Genomic DNA, 14,237 nt, shown 5'->3' with positions numbered 1-14,237 from the left:
TTAATTGTTGCAATATAGAATTCTCTATCAATACAGATGCATAGAGAGCCTGTGATGAACTCACAGATAAGATGTGATCTCCAATGTGCAATTGTCCATTCTGGTCCACTGCACTGCCCTTCTCTATACTCTTGACCACAATGCCACTGGAATCTAGAATGTAAGGAGAGAGGTCATCATGCCAGGACGACTGTAGTGGCAGCAGCACACGGTGACTAAAGACCATCAGGCCCCTAAAGCATACCTGAGCCAGGGGGGACTGAGGTTCTGCCAACAGTGAGTCCCAGACCGCGTGCATTCTTAGTAAATCTCACATCATAGGTCTTATCCTTCTCAGGTTCAGAGAGCTGCAAAAAGAGTCAAACACGTCAACATGCAGATTACTGGCAGAGATGCTTCAGTGGAAAAGAAATTGGGATCTTACTGCTGTTTGCCAGACAAAGCTCTTGGAGCCATCACATCACATCCCTGACATTGACAAAGTAAGACACTTTTCCAAAGAAGTGCCTATTCTTCCTCTGTGTGGTCGTCTGAAAAAGTCTGGTCGTCTGTTATTCTCTGTAATGTGTACTTGTCTCCAGATTTAGGGTGCATAGCTATTGCCTTGGTGTGCAACCAGAACACTGATGCAAGCATACCTCATTCACATCTAAATCTGTAGTCATCACCAAAGCACTTTAGGCTAATCAAGTATCATAGAGCAAAGAAAAAGTGCAGGCCTTATAATCCAACACACTTGTTGTTGAATTTCTTATGCGTGTGCTGAATAAAAAGTATTGGATCAAGCCACAGACTATTCCAACCAGTCACGCTTCCTCAGAAGCATGGAATGAAGTGGTGTGATTTGATTGGCTGTTGAGAATCTAATAATACATTTATAATACATTTAATTTTTATAGTGCTTTTCAAGACATGCAAAACCACTTAAAGGGAAACTTGGCAGGATTTCCCCCTCTGCTGGAGAAATTGTGCATTATGCTATTTCAAAGTGTGGAAAAAAGTTAACGATAAAGCACATGGATTTGTTTACAAGCTAGCAAAACGGTTAGCATAAGTTCGACAGACAATGTGGATGTTACAAGGTAAGAAACACGATTTAAAACGAGTTTCTTGTTTCTCACTTCTCTTTCCGGGACGATAGTCTCAATGTTGCAAGGTTGGTTTTCCGCCTGGGGACGCTAGGGGCAGCGGGAAAAGTCACCATTTTCACCGGAACAGGTCATTTAACCATCCAAGTGATTTCTAAACGGGTTTATTACATTGAAATAGTTGTCAAGTTCCCATTTAAATATCAACAACCTTTGCCCAAAACACACGCACACACACACACACACACACACACACACACACACACACACACAACACAAAGTCAAACAGGATCAGTTCAAACTCACTTTATGCACCTGGGCTGCTCTTGTCTCTTGTTGCTGGGTAACAGGGTGAGACAGGTCGTTGTCCGTGGTGTCTCTGGCGATGAGCAGTCTGACCCTGGTGCTGGCCTGCTTGAGCACCTGTGCCACCTGCTCACTGCCCATCCCTGCCAGGTCAGTGTCACCAATCCGCAGGATCAGATCACCACTGCGCAAGCGCTTATCCTGCACACAGCACAACGGAACTCAGTCCCAGGCAAACAGCTGATCTGGGATCAGCCTCCTTTGGCTTTGTGTTATGATTGTATCAAGACTAAGCAAAGATCAACACAGCCCTATATACAGCCCAGAGGCACACCTCCAGTAGTCTTAACAATTCACCATTTAAAACCAGTCAGGTACTTCAGTTCAAGATCCCTCAACACCTCCACTAGACATTACAGTAATGTCCTTCAAAGCATGCCACATACAAATCACAGATGTGCACATAATCTTAGTGCTCCAAATTCTATCAAACAATTACGAATTAAGAAATCTAAATCAAATCGAACATAACAGCCTGACCTAAAGATGTCCTTTATTTGAGCAGTTGCCAATGCCTAGCCAGGTAATATGAGGCGCATATGAGGCTCATGACCACAATATCATGGAACACAGCAGTACCAGTAGACCAAAGGAAACCAATATGGCGGCCTTGTATTTTGTTGACAATTCCCAAAACACCCCCATGTGAACAAAGGATTTGGGTGCTATCACTAGCCAGTGAGACAGGATTGCCATCAAGTGGTCACAGTGGGGGTCAAGAATCAAGAAGTCCCATCCTTGTGGAAGGTTTGTTTGGGCAGAGCCAGAGTGAGTCTACATTTCAGGACTGCTCCAATAGGCTGTACAATGTGCACTTTGTGTGATGAATACATATGGACTACACTTCACAACATGAAAACAGGTCAAACGGCGCACGTTACCCGGTCAGCCACTCCCCCGGGGAGGATGGTCTTGACCATGATGCCTGAGCTCTGGCTCTCCACAATCCCAAAGCCCACGCCCGTGCCATCATTCTCCAGCTCAATCGCCTGGATATTCCTAAACTGGGAGAGTAAGACAGAGAGAGGGGGGTTTGGACAGGCCTAGAAAGAAACACTCACTTTCTGTTTACCTCAGTTTACCTCAGCATTCACACAGGCTTTGAGCCAATTTAGATTGAAACTGTTTCCAGTGCTATTCTAATAACACTGCAACGGTTATTATTTTCTGTAACATGGTGCTCAGGGGTTCAGGATTTGCAGAGTTAGCTTCAGCCAGTTAGCATCATGGTGGCAGCTGGCCACCACCTTTAAAATTGGCGTTCGACGTGCTCACTTCCATATATTTTCACAAACAAGCTGCCACATTACTGGGGGACGTAAGAGTATGCTGTCCATGTAGATTGGCAGTTTCCAAGCTTGGAGGATCAGCCAATCCACATGGATGACGTAATTTGTGGCTTTTGAAAATGTGGCCAGAAGTGGGCACGTCAGACACCGTTTTAAAAGATGATGACAGTCAATTAGGGATATTTTTGGCTGAAGTAGCTAGCCTAGCATCGGCCATTGAAATTAATTGGGGTGGTACTTCCTCTCTCTCTCTCTCTCCAGGTCTATATAATGCCTCCATGATAGTGCCTGTTATCAAAGTAAATTGCAACAATACATTATTATAACCTTATCCTGCAATGCAGCTGTTTCACCACATCAGACACACTGCAAAGCAACCAGATGGTTACAACACGTCTGCTCGCTATATAAGGAGCTGTTGAAGATGTCATACATTGTGGAGTTCTGAGAGGTCCTTGGGTAGGGAGACTGTCCTGGTCATCTGCGGGGTGGACAGCTGAGGGATGGGTCCTCTGGCAATGGTCAGCGTGACCTTGTCAGTAGTATTCTGCATGGCTCTCACTGCCTGCTCCTGGGACACGGCGGAGTCAAAGAGATGCCTGTCCACTGCCAAGATCTGATCTGCCGGCTTTAGACGACCATCCCTGAGAGATAGAGGGAGAGAGAGAGAGAGAGAGAGAGAGGGAGGAAAGGGAGAGAGAGACAGAAAGAGTGAGAGAGGGAGAGAGAGGGAGGGAGATAGGGAGAGAGAAAATGACTGCCGATTGCAATGCTTGATTTATTGCTCTTTGGGCTGAATAGCATCCTACCTACACAAGTGACAGGGATATATGTATTGAAGCTTATATGGTAGTTCTCCAAGTAAACATGCACAGCATAATTCCAACGATGATGGTGTTGCTCTTCTGCAAACAGCTCAAAGAATGAATCAGATGTATATTGTGGTGTGGGTGCAAGTGTGTGTCATACCTGTATGCTACACTGCCTGGTTTGATCTCCTCCACAAAAATGCCCAGTCCTGTGTTCTTCTCTGTTTTAAGAGCCAGCACACTGAAGCCCAAACCAGTCTGGCCTTTAATCAGCTCTATACTGCCCACATATCGACCCTGCAACACACAGATAGCTCTCTTAAACAGAACCAGCTACACTACAGCCTCCAACACCACCACCCTGTAAATATGCTCTCAATGCAGGTTAATTTCTGTGGCGACTAACATTATACCCAGAACACCACACTGCAAGGCACTCAGTCCTTAGTCTTTACTCTGAAAACAAATCCCAGAACAATGCACACTATTTATTATTATCTGTGAAGTAATCCTGAATGTGCACAAAGTTATTCAGTATGTTTTCACATTGGTCAGAAGAGATCTGTTTCCACCGGAGACGGCACATGGCTCTGTGGGGGACACTTGTCAGGGTGGACATGCACGTTGGTTATGGGAAGCACCTGAGCCAAAGAGCGGATGGCATAGTCAAACTCGTCCTGGTCTCTGCTGGCGCTAGCGGAGGGGAGAGGGTCCAGGGAGCCAGTGTGGTTCCTGGAGAGCTTCGATAGGGTACACGTCTCAGCATGTTGGGTGACTGGGTCCTTCATGGACTGAGATCGGGGCAACTTGCTGCCCTGCTGGATGAGATGATACATAACATATCAGTGCACAGATGGACAATGGCAATATACTGTATATCTCAAGTCATTTGCTCAAACACACACACACACACACACACACACACACACACACACACTGTCAGTGTAAACGGAAAGGTGCTCAAGGGGGACTGTTATGTCATATGTGTCAAAGCTATGAAGAATTATTGACTGCAATGAGCTACCTGGGAATTGTTTGTGTATGTAAATGAGAGAGGGCGAGACAGTCAGAGAGAAAGACAGACATGGCAAGATAGAAAGAAAAACAATAAATAAACAAAAGGGAATTGAAAAGTTAGATACAAAGAGAGCAGGAAAAGGAGGGAGACTTTGTAGCTAGTGTTTGCCCCTCGTCTCTGTGCTGCAGAGCTGCTGAGATAAGCTGATTACAGATCCGGTTTAGCTACCGCAGTGAGTAATTACAGTGTTATGTCCCTCCTAGTAAAAGGCAAGAGGCCGTAACACAGTGGCCTTTCACCTTTACCTGGCACAACCTATCTTCATGAAGAACCTCAAGTAGGCACTAAGAGACAGTCAGCAGGTAGCATGGCATTTCATAACAATCAGTGGGGTCAGAATCTCCAGCAAATTATTTTGACTGTCCTTCATTTTGGAAAAGGAAACAGAGAGTGTGTGTGTGTGTGTATAAGTATAAGTATATATACTCTTTTGATCCCGTGAGGGAAATTTGGTCTCTGCATTTATCCCAATCCGTGAATTAGTAAAACACACTCAGCACACAGTGAACACACAGTGAGGTGAAGCACACACTAATCCCCGGCAGTGAGCTGCCTGCAACAACAGCCCCTTTCGGGGGAGCAGTGAGGGGTTAGGTGCCTTGCTTAAGGGCACTTCAGCAGTGCCTACTGGTCGGGGTTCGAACCTGCAACCCTCCGGTTACAAGTGTGTGTGTGTGTGTGTGTGTGTGTGTGTGTGTGTGTGTGTGTGTGTGTGTGTGTGTGTGTGTGTGTGTGTGTGTGTGTGTGTGTGTGTGTGTGGCCTCTCTGCATATCTGACAGGTCTCATGTGCATGTGTAAGTAGGGGGTGTTGGGTTGTGTGTGTGTGTGTGTGTGTGTGTGTGTGTGTGTGTGTGTGTGTGTGTGTGTGTGTGTGTGTGACCTGTCTCTGTGTGTGTGTGATCTGTCTAGGGCTGTGTCTATGTTTCTGTGTGTGTGTGTGTGTGTGTGTGTGTGTGTGTCTGACCTGTCTGAGGCCGTGTGCGTATGGTCCCTGCTGGCTGGCCTCCTGCATGAGTAGGATCTGTCTGAAAAGGGGGCTCTGCAGGACGCTCTTGAGCAGGTTGAGCTTCTCCTCTGTGGGCGCCTCCCCTCTCTCCTTCAGCTGTGCCTGGAGACGTTCCACCGCCGCCAGGGCACGCTGGGTATCTGACAAACAAACAAACAAACAAACAAACAAACACAGCAACACTGCAAAATATGCTTTTTATATCCACTCTGCAACTTCAAATGGAAAGCGTTTCTTTTTATACATCCCTACAGAGATAGAATCTAAAATATCTACTTGAGAAAAAATACTCAAATCCATTATTAGACTTTTTCCATTTTATTCTCTTTGGTGTTTTACATCAATATCCAATTAATAGTTTCACTTTTCAGCTCCATTAAACCTATAATGGCAACAGAAACTACAACAGCATGTTCACACTTCTTTGCCTTAAATGGTATGGTGTTATGATTGCTGAGTCTTTGAGGCATAAATTTGCTTGTTATGAATGAGCCATGTATCAGTGAATGTTTGTGTGATGCTTGATACGACACTTGAACTGATGCTTATTTTGGTGGACTTACCCATGATGTCAGCCATTAATGTTGACCCCAGACACTTGATATCTTCTTTCAGTAATGTATCAGTGTGGGATATTCACTATCTATGGGACATTTATAAAGAAAATACATAATTTATCAGTGTGGGATATCCACTACCTATGGAACATTTATGAAGACAATATGTATGACCTAAGGGGCTGCGTAAAGGCAAGAATCTGGTGATACAATATGTATCATGATACAGGGTATACAATCACTGTGTGCCATGCATTTTTGCATGTCAACTATATATTTAAAATGTATAGTGTTTTTGAAGCCCCTACATGATGTGCAAGACTATAGGCTATGTACTAGTCAAATCTTTACATATGAACACAAGCCAACTTATGCACAATGGGCAATGGTGCACAGGCAATTCATGACTATTTTCAACCTCTATAGCAGGACCCCATATGGTCACTCTTTCTTTTAAAGTAATCTGTGTATATGTTGTGGGTGTGGGTCACGCCGTGGTCTTTGCTATGGCAGGTACCTGGAGTGTGAGGAAGAATCTGTAAACAAGCTTGTTTGTACTTGGGTGTTCACTAATGCTCTTATTTAAAGGATTAACATCTGTAAATGGCCTTAACTATGGACTACAGTAATGAACTTAGACAGATGGCCTTACAACCATTTTGATTCAAGTGTTCACACTAACACTCATCTTCTGGGCGTGCACATAATAAAATATACTAAAATATGGCGTATTAATATATTCAAAACTCATGTATTCAAGCTAACACATGCACCTGCACATGGACCTATATACGCATAGACAAATAAAACTAAAAATCTACCTATTCGATATTACTCATTATGACAGCCATTTACACTTGACATTCCGGCATTCATTTGAATGTCCTGGAAATGTAACTGCTTGAATAAAACAGCTAGCGTCCATATATTTATAAATATTATAGGCTACCCGACTGTGAAGAACAGGGTTGGTAGCCTGTGAGACACGAGTAAGGCTGATTAACTTGACAGAAAGTAGGGGTTATATATTAATGGCGAGAAGTAGATTAGCCTACACATTAAAAAAAATACGTCACTTTAAAATCAGTGCCCTCGCCGATGCCTCCTGACTCTTTAACATAGACAGTGGACACCTACTGTCCTGAATCCCAATCCGCTTTGCTCACCTCCATTTCTCCTCCTTTCCTGGATCAATCAACAGGTTTCCCATGGGCTCAAACATCACCCGTCGAAGAAAAAAATACCATTTGCTTACAAAACCAAAACCATAATATTGACTAAAGGTAAGTTAGTTTGAGTTTAAGACGTTAACTTTTTTAACACAAAGGTTTTCTAAGGACGATAGCGAGAACAGCGTATGAATGACACTTGACAGCCACAGCGCATGCCCACAAAGCACATCTGAAGAGCTGAAATCTTGCGCCTTTAGTTCACAACGTGAACGCGCTCCTCCCACGTCTCTCACATTGGCTTCAATTCTACAATAAACGTTCACAGAATAATCTTGATAATACTTCTCCTAATATGTTTAATGGAGTGGTATTTTGCACGACCTTCCGAAATAGCATAGTCCTAGGCTATACATTTTAATAGGCCTATATTAGTCGTAGCCTACCCTAGCGTTTGAAGAATATTATTTTGGTTGGAAATTAGTTTAATTAGAATACGATGGAAATTCCATAACATGATGATAGGTTGTGGGTGTGTTGTGCAGACTAAAATGACTCGTAAGGCTCGTCGTTAGCCTAAGCATGCCATAGTGTGAGTCTAAGGCCTAGGCATGCTTTCGTTGCTAGATGGAGCTCCAGCTCTTGAAATGTTGACTAGTCGAGTACCATTTCAGCCCTCAGTCCCCTCCTTCGCTGCATCAGACAGCACTGTACTTCCAAATTGGCTTGTCATTTTCTCTCAGCGCATTCTTTCGCAGGCAGATCGGGGTCCTCCACGCGTGGACGTTTTGAAGACACCTGCGAGGATAAATGCGTTCGGCCACTGCCGAGTTCAAGATCTATGATGCCGACGTGCTTTTTCCGCTATTGTAAGGGTGATTTGGATACAAAATAACTAGCTTCCAGTTTATCTGACGCTCATTTTCTAACGGGCGAAGGATATTCCATATTTCACTTATAACATCACAGCGTGTTAATGGCCGAAAACTGGAGTAATTAGAAGAAATAGCATCTTGACGCGAATAGTCAAATACTGTCATCATACCCTATTATTTTCAACCCATTTTAATTGATATTCTACCGGAGGACTTATATCGCAACCGGAGTAAATAGCAATTTCGAGGCCATCCGCCGCGGTTTCAATGGAGGGATCTGCACGCGATCATTGCTGCGGTAATGAGATGTGGTAAGGTAAGACAGCGTTTTTTATGTTTTCATATATATATTGCCATTTAATTCATAGCTTATTTGTGCAACGACGTAATTAATAGACATTGCGCTTCATGACAGCTGCATCCTTGTTTGTGATACGCATTGGCGAAGATAGCTACCTGATAAGAATGTTTAGGGCATTTGACACGCTAAATCATATCGTTGTCTGTGTGTGAAGTACCGAAGCATGGCTGATGCCTTTCGGTCTATCGTGTGTGGTTTTCTAATGGGTGTCGCTCAGTTAGTCCATTTTGTCATCAAGCGACTGCTTCTCAGCCTCCCTTGTAATGGAATCATTGCGTTAATTCATTTTGAAAGAAAGAATGATTCAAGATAATAGAGTTGGCCGACGCTGCGGAATGTTGTCCATGGATGGGGAGGGTTGCAGGTTCTCAGTGACTTCAGGCATTTTTCCTTTTCGCAGTACACCCTTTACATGACAACAGTCTCAACATCTGTATTCAGATTTAGAGAGAGGCATGTGTCCTTATCAGAGGGCCGCTTCTGATGGCACGGAAAAAATGGAGAGAATTGCATGACAAAGTAGCCACCTCCTCTAAAGCAGTACCACAGTTGTAGTCTACAGTGTCCTTGACTTTGAACAACATTAACACTAACGGCAATAACGATGATTTGTTGGTGAAATGTGGTACTTGTTCTTCTTAAATATAGGCCTAGATATATTTTGACTACTGGGATCAAAGTAATGCATGTGGCCTATATGTCCAGTGCTCTCCCTGTGTTTACCTCCACTGTAATGTAGCACATTGCCTTACTTGTAGGCTTTGCAGATATTCATTTCCAGTATTCTGTCTGTCTGTGACTAATAAATGATATCCCTTAAAGGTTGAATTAATTAAATCTTATAATCAATTTATTACTGTTTCTAACTTAAGCAATCGTAATCCATCATAGCCCATGGCGTCCTTCTCATTAAAAGTCAATCAATTGCTTGCCAGATTTGATCTGCCATACCAAGTCAGTCAGATAATCGGTGATTCACAGACTACCTCATGGTTTGAGGTAAGATAGTATTCATGGAGGTTGGTAACCACAGACGGAACTACAGTAGATACAGGTTTCGGGCTAAAGACCTGTCAGTGACAGTATTGGGTTACAGTCATCTCTTTTCCTTTGACTGTTGAGGTAGTCTCCCATATTGTTTTGTACAAATGTCTGTTGACCAAATGAGCTACACTTGGACTGCCTAAACGTAAGTATCTTCATATACAATTAGTAGCAGAATTGCATCTGTCAGACTTAATAGGGAAAGCACAACAGGAGAGAGTCTGGATGCTGGTTCAGCCTCTGTGGGAAACAAATGTGTGTCTTATAATAAACTAGCATTTAGGGAATGCTAGTCATTGTTTGCAAACTGTAGTTTGATGAAGGCTTGTTGTTTACATGGAGGAAAGATGTGTTGGCCAAACCCAACAATGTCCACTGATCCAAGCACAACTTAGTCTGTTGAAGTTGATGTAAGTCTACTTTTTGCTTTGAATATGGAACCAGGGGCTCAGGCACAGCTGTCTCTGTCTTGGGAGAAGAGCAAGAGAGTAACTAGGGAACTGAAATACTGCTGTTCCAAGTATATACTCTGTTTACATATTGTAAGTCTCTCTTTCTCTCTCTCTCTCTCTCTCTCACACACACACACACTCGCTCTCTCACACACACACACACACCCTACACTACACTACACTACACTTCCATGCAATTTCAAGCACACACAGCTTGGCCCAGCTGTTTAGCCACAAAATGCCAGCCCAAGGACATTTTTATTTTTTTCTTCTCGCTTTGCCAGGTGAGGAAAGGCATGTTGCTTTATTTGATTGTACTTAAAACTTTTATCACTTTATCTTCACCACAGTGTTTCATGATGAATGCCCCCTCGGCCACAGCCACTCTGATTCAATGGACTGTTGAAAGGTTCACAGATTTTTTTTAGAACTCGGCAGGAAATTATTCACAATGCTCCCTGGCATGCCTCATAAGGAGGAGCGCCCTGCCATTCTACAGCACCACCGGAGAGAGGAAAGAGCTTTGCGCACAATGCCTGTCACCTTAAGGAAAAACTGTTTTATGGTACACATGAATGTGGCGGTTTGAGTCACTGCCTGTGTGATGCAATGGGCTCAGGGACACTGAGCATCCACTCAGGACTGAGGTCATCATCCACTGCAGCACACTTTGAACGTCCACGAAGGAGAACTCTTTACATAGCACGATATTTTGGCTACATTTTGGTTTATACTGGGTCTTCCATTGGTGCCTTGGTTATATAATGGGATACGGTGTGTCACTCAACAAGGTTTGGGGAACAACAGGCATAACGTCACTGTGCTGCATACAATGCTGTTGTTTACACTCCAGACTCCCGTGCGTGCTGTAGATGGGCTGAGCCCTAATCTCCAGATCTGATTTGGGGAAATACAGAAAGGGATGACAAAATGCACATGATCCGAACTGTTTATAGAGCATGGGGGTTTTTCCTGAGGTTTTGTATTGTACTATTGTATTGAGTGGATATCTATGTGTATAGCACAAACAAAATGAGTCTGTTTATTAGTTTAAGAGCATAATCTGAGTCACTGGGCTAATTTTGAAGTGGATTGTCTAGTGGCGCCTAGGTGCTGGACTGGTGGAATAGTGTCATGAAAGAGAGCTACTTTTGTAGCATGCACAGTTACAACAGATCATTACCAACAGAGCTGTTTTGAACCCTCTCTGAAAGCAGTGTGTTTACTTTATGCTTATTTTTGCCAGGAGCCATTTTCTGATTGCAGGCAGCTGTCATTACACATAGAGAGCTGGAATGGATTTATTGCTTGACTAGTTACCATTTGAGGAGTGGAAGGCTCCATTAGAAGTTGTCAGCGCAACTCTACCTGTGTGGAAGAGTATGTGAGCGCCGCTGTGAAGTTTGTGATGTTTAATTCATTTTTAAACGTCAGCCGCGTGGCACAAACATACGGCACCTGTGATCTTCCGTCGTTGGCGCACCTCTGATCACAAGACGGCAGCGCTCGGCTGCTTCAGAGTGCGCACGCTAACAAGTGGACTGAGATGGGAACATGCTCCATTGTTTGAGGTGATCCGGTGTAGGAGGCAGGCATGTTGGTATCTGTGTTGGGATCTGTGCTGTCATCACATGCATTAGTACCTGCGGGGCTGTGTTTTCCCTCCCTTTCTCACAGCACTCAGGCTGTTGGTGTTGCTGCACTGACACGGACTGGACTGAGTTCCTGATGAATGGACGGCTCCTCAGACGCTGGCACTGATGGCTGCTTTGCGATTACAGCATCCATATGGGGGAAGCAAGTGTGGATTTGATTTGAATGAAGAAATTATTTTTGGAGGGCTGGTAGTAATGTACTGACTACTGACAGTATTGACAGTAGAGTATTCATATGAGGGAATTGCACTGGATTTTTTAATTTCCTTTCCCATATCCCAACTAAATAGCTGCATTCCAGAAACAGCATTACAGATTTAGTTATTTGTGAAGTAGTCATCGTTCTTGTTGATTTCTGCTTAAAGAGAAACTATGAATTTCTACACTTGAGATTGAGTCTTTTTTAATAAAAGCAAAATTACTTTAAGGTGTTTTACTACCATTGACTCTTTCCATCACAAATTAAGCCTACAGTGTAGAAGAGAAAGTCAACATGTGTTCACTGGGCTGCTGTGAGAGATGCATCTGGGTGCGCCTTGGAATGTAGGATTGATCCCTGCTGATCGACCAGGTTCTGAAATAAAGAGGGAGATAATAACAAGCCTGCAGTGCCGGCCTATGCTGTTATTATGATGAAGCACCACCAGTCAGCGTTAAGAAATATCTAGTAGAAATGTTTACCTGTGTTATTTGTCTTGGGTGGTTTGGTGATGCATATTATGTGCCTCAGTCTTGAGTTTTTTGGTTTGTGTGTGTTTGTGTGTGTGTGTGTGTGAGTGTGTGTGTGTGTGTGTGTGTGTGTGTCTATCAGGTTACACTAGTTAAAGTGGTGCCATCCCACTAACATTAGATCTTCATAAAAGCATCATGATCGAAATTTAATAAATCTAAATTTGTATGTGCATGTCTGTCTCTTTCGACCTGTTTAGATTATGAGAAGACACACTGTGTCAGATCTGGGGCAGTGCCTCATGAGTTTTAATCGTCACAAAAAAGCCAAAGGACTTCGGTGATTGATTGTTCTTCCCTTGGCATGGCTTGGCTGAGTTTGTCCAAATCAATTGGAAAACTTTGTCCTTTCGCCTCTGTGAGCACCAATGGGATTGTCCCTCCCTCCCAACCTCGGTCATCTCTCCTTCACCTCAGGGAGTAGAGACTGACATTTTTAAAATCACTCTCTCCGTAATACGTTTCATTATCTATTTAGCTTTGTGACCATCCTCGAATTCCCTGGCTTTCTGGAGTGTTCTCTTGCTGGCTCCCTCTCTGTCTCTTTGTGTGTCGGGAGTTAATGATTTTCAACGCTTCACATTATTGTCTTTAGTTATTGCTGTTGTTTTTATAACTGAATTGAATATAGACGTCTTGGGCAAGCTGCACATGTGCAGAGTAACCGGCTCACACTGAAGAGCCCTTGGCCGTGATTGCTCCTTTCAGCTGTCTTCTCTCGGAGCCCCTTGTGGTATTGTTTTCCTGGCAGTCGCAATCATTCCTCATGCATAAATACTCGCTGACAGCCATCTGTTTTCTGTGTTTTCGGCAGTAATGGCCCCCTGTTCGCCTAGAATATTCCACGCAGACAGAGGAAGGCAGGCCAGCGATGAGAACAAAAGTTTTTTTTCCTCCCTATTCTTTTTTTCTTTTATAAGAAAAGACTGCCTTGCTATTCATGTATTTTCTTTTTTTGTATTGCAAGTCATTAATCCTCTAACGTTGATGGATGTTCTCTGTTGGTCAGGGTTGTCCTTCTGCTACATGTTGCCCTGGTTGTCTCTACACAGATGACTGGTTTCCAATGGGGCCAGTGGTTCAATTACTCCTGTTGTCAAAAATGTCCCTTTCTTCGTGAAGCCTGTGTATCCTGTCTGCGATTTATGCACTAGCCACAGATATGACTCTTTAATTTTACGCATGGCTAGACGACACACACCAATGCCTCATGTGCATCTCATGTGTTTATTAAATCTGTCAGGGCAACAATAACCTAAACGCATAGTTTAGAAATGTGGTTTAGATATTAACTTTAGACACCCCGTCCCAAGAGAATTAAGTGAATTATTCAGCTGGCTGTTTATGTTGGCACCGATGTTACATCTGCGTCAGGAGCAAATACTCTGGGTGGTAAACGCAGTCCAAGTCCAGGCTGCTGCCATCTTTGCTTGGAGATGAGGGGGAGCTGAGGTACCACCCTGCCTCCTACAGCCTCTCCTCCTCTTCCACTCGCTCTGGCGGAGGAGTCAGACCTCTGCCTGACGGAGGCGTGGGAGCAGGCCCCCTCATGTCCTCACCAGCTTTAATTGATTTCAGACTTCATAGTCACATCAGAAAGGGAAACGAGGCTCTTTACTGGTCCGTTGGACTGTCTGTCTGAATCTGTTTGTACTTTTTCGGTGCTCTCTCTGTCTTTCTCTTTATTCTCTCCTCTCTCATTCACTCTTTCTTTCTTTCATTCTTTCTTTCTACCCCTCTTTCTCTCTTGCCGATGGC

At 43.7% G+C, this 14,237-nt stretch overlaps 2 protein-coding genes across 9 annotated transcripts in view; one reads left to right on the top strand and one right to left on the bottom strand.

Moving 5' to 3' along the window:
- Nucleotides 1–7,572, bottom strand: part of si:dkey-92j12.5 (multiple PDZ domain protein) — a 32,145-nt gene extending 24,573 nt beyond the window's left edge. Inside the window, exons 1-10 of the mRNA XM_048265299.1 lie at nucleotides 7,361–7,572; nucleotides 6,201–6,280; nucleotides 5,596–5,777; nucleotides 4,194–4,370; nucleotides 3,713–3,849; nucleotides 3,177–3,387; nucleotides 2,336–2,458; nucleotides 1,395–1,595; nucleotides 245–347; nucleotides 65–153 (exon numbers count right to left, since the gene is read on the bottom strand). Coding sequence (XP_048121256.1) covers nucleotides 65–153; nucleotides 245–347; nucleotides 1,395–1,595; nucleotides 2,336–2,458; nucleotides 3,177–3,387; nucleotides 3,713–3,849; nucleotides 4,194–4,370; nucleotides 5,596–5,777; nucleotides 6,201–6,216 — 1,239 coding nt within the window. The 5' untranslated portion in view covers nucleotides 6,217–6,280; nucleotides 7,361–7,572. The remainder of the gene's footprint in view (nucleotides 1–64; nucleotides 154–244; nucleotides 348–1,394; nucleotides 1,596–2,335; nucleotides 2,459–3,176; nucleotides 3,388–3,712; nucleotides 3,850–4,193; nucleotides 4,371–5,595; nucleotides 5,778–6,200; nucleotides 6,281–7,360) is intronic.
- Nucleotides 1–14,237, top strand: part of adgrl3.1 (adhesion G protein-coupled receptor L3.1) — a 100,453-nt gene that overhangs the window by 403 nt on the left and 85,813 nt on the right. For 6 of the 8 annotated variants that reach the window (XM_048265991.1, XM_048265910.1, XM_048265843.1 and 3 more), the window contains exon 1: nucleotides 8,087–8,554. The gene's annotated coding sequence lies outside the window, so the exon portion shown is untranslated. Of the gene's footprint in view, nucleotides 1–337; nucleotides 483–8,086; nucleotides 8,555–14,237 lie in introns of those variants that run through there. The other 2 variants (XM_048265562.1, XM_048265489.1) reach the window with 2 other exon arrangements.

The sequence above is a fragment of the Alosa alosa genome, chromosome 1 (genome assembly GCF_017589495.1).
Source record: "Alosa alosa isolate M-15738 ecotype Scorff River chromosome 1, AALO_Geno_1.1, whole genome shotgun sequence".
Lineage (NCBI taxonomy): Eukaryota > Metazoa > Chordata > Actinopteri > Clupeiformes > Clupeidae > Alosa > Alosa alosa.
The sequence above is the reverse complement of the archived record's forward strand: the minus strand, read 5'-3'. Positions and strand labels throughout refer to the sequence as shown.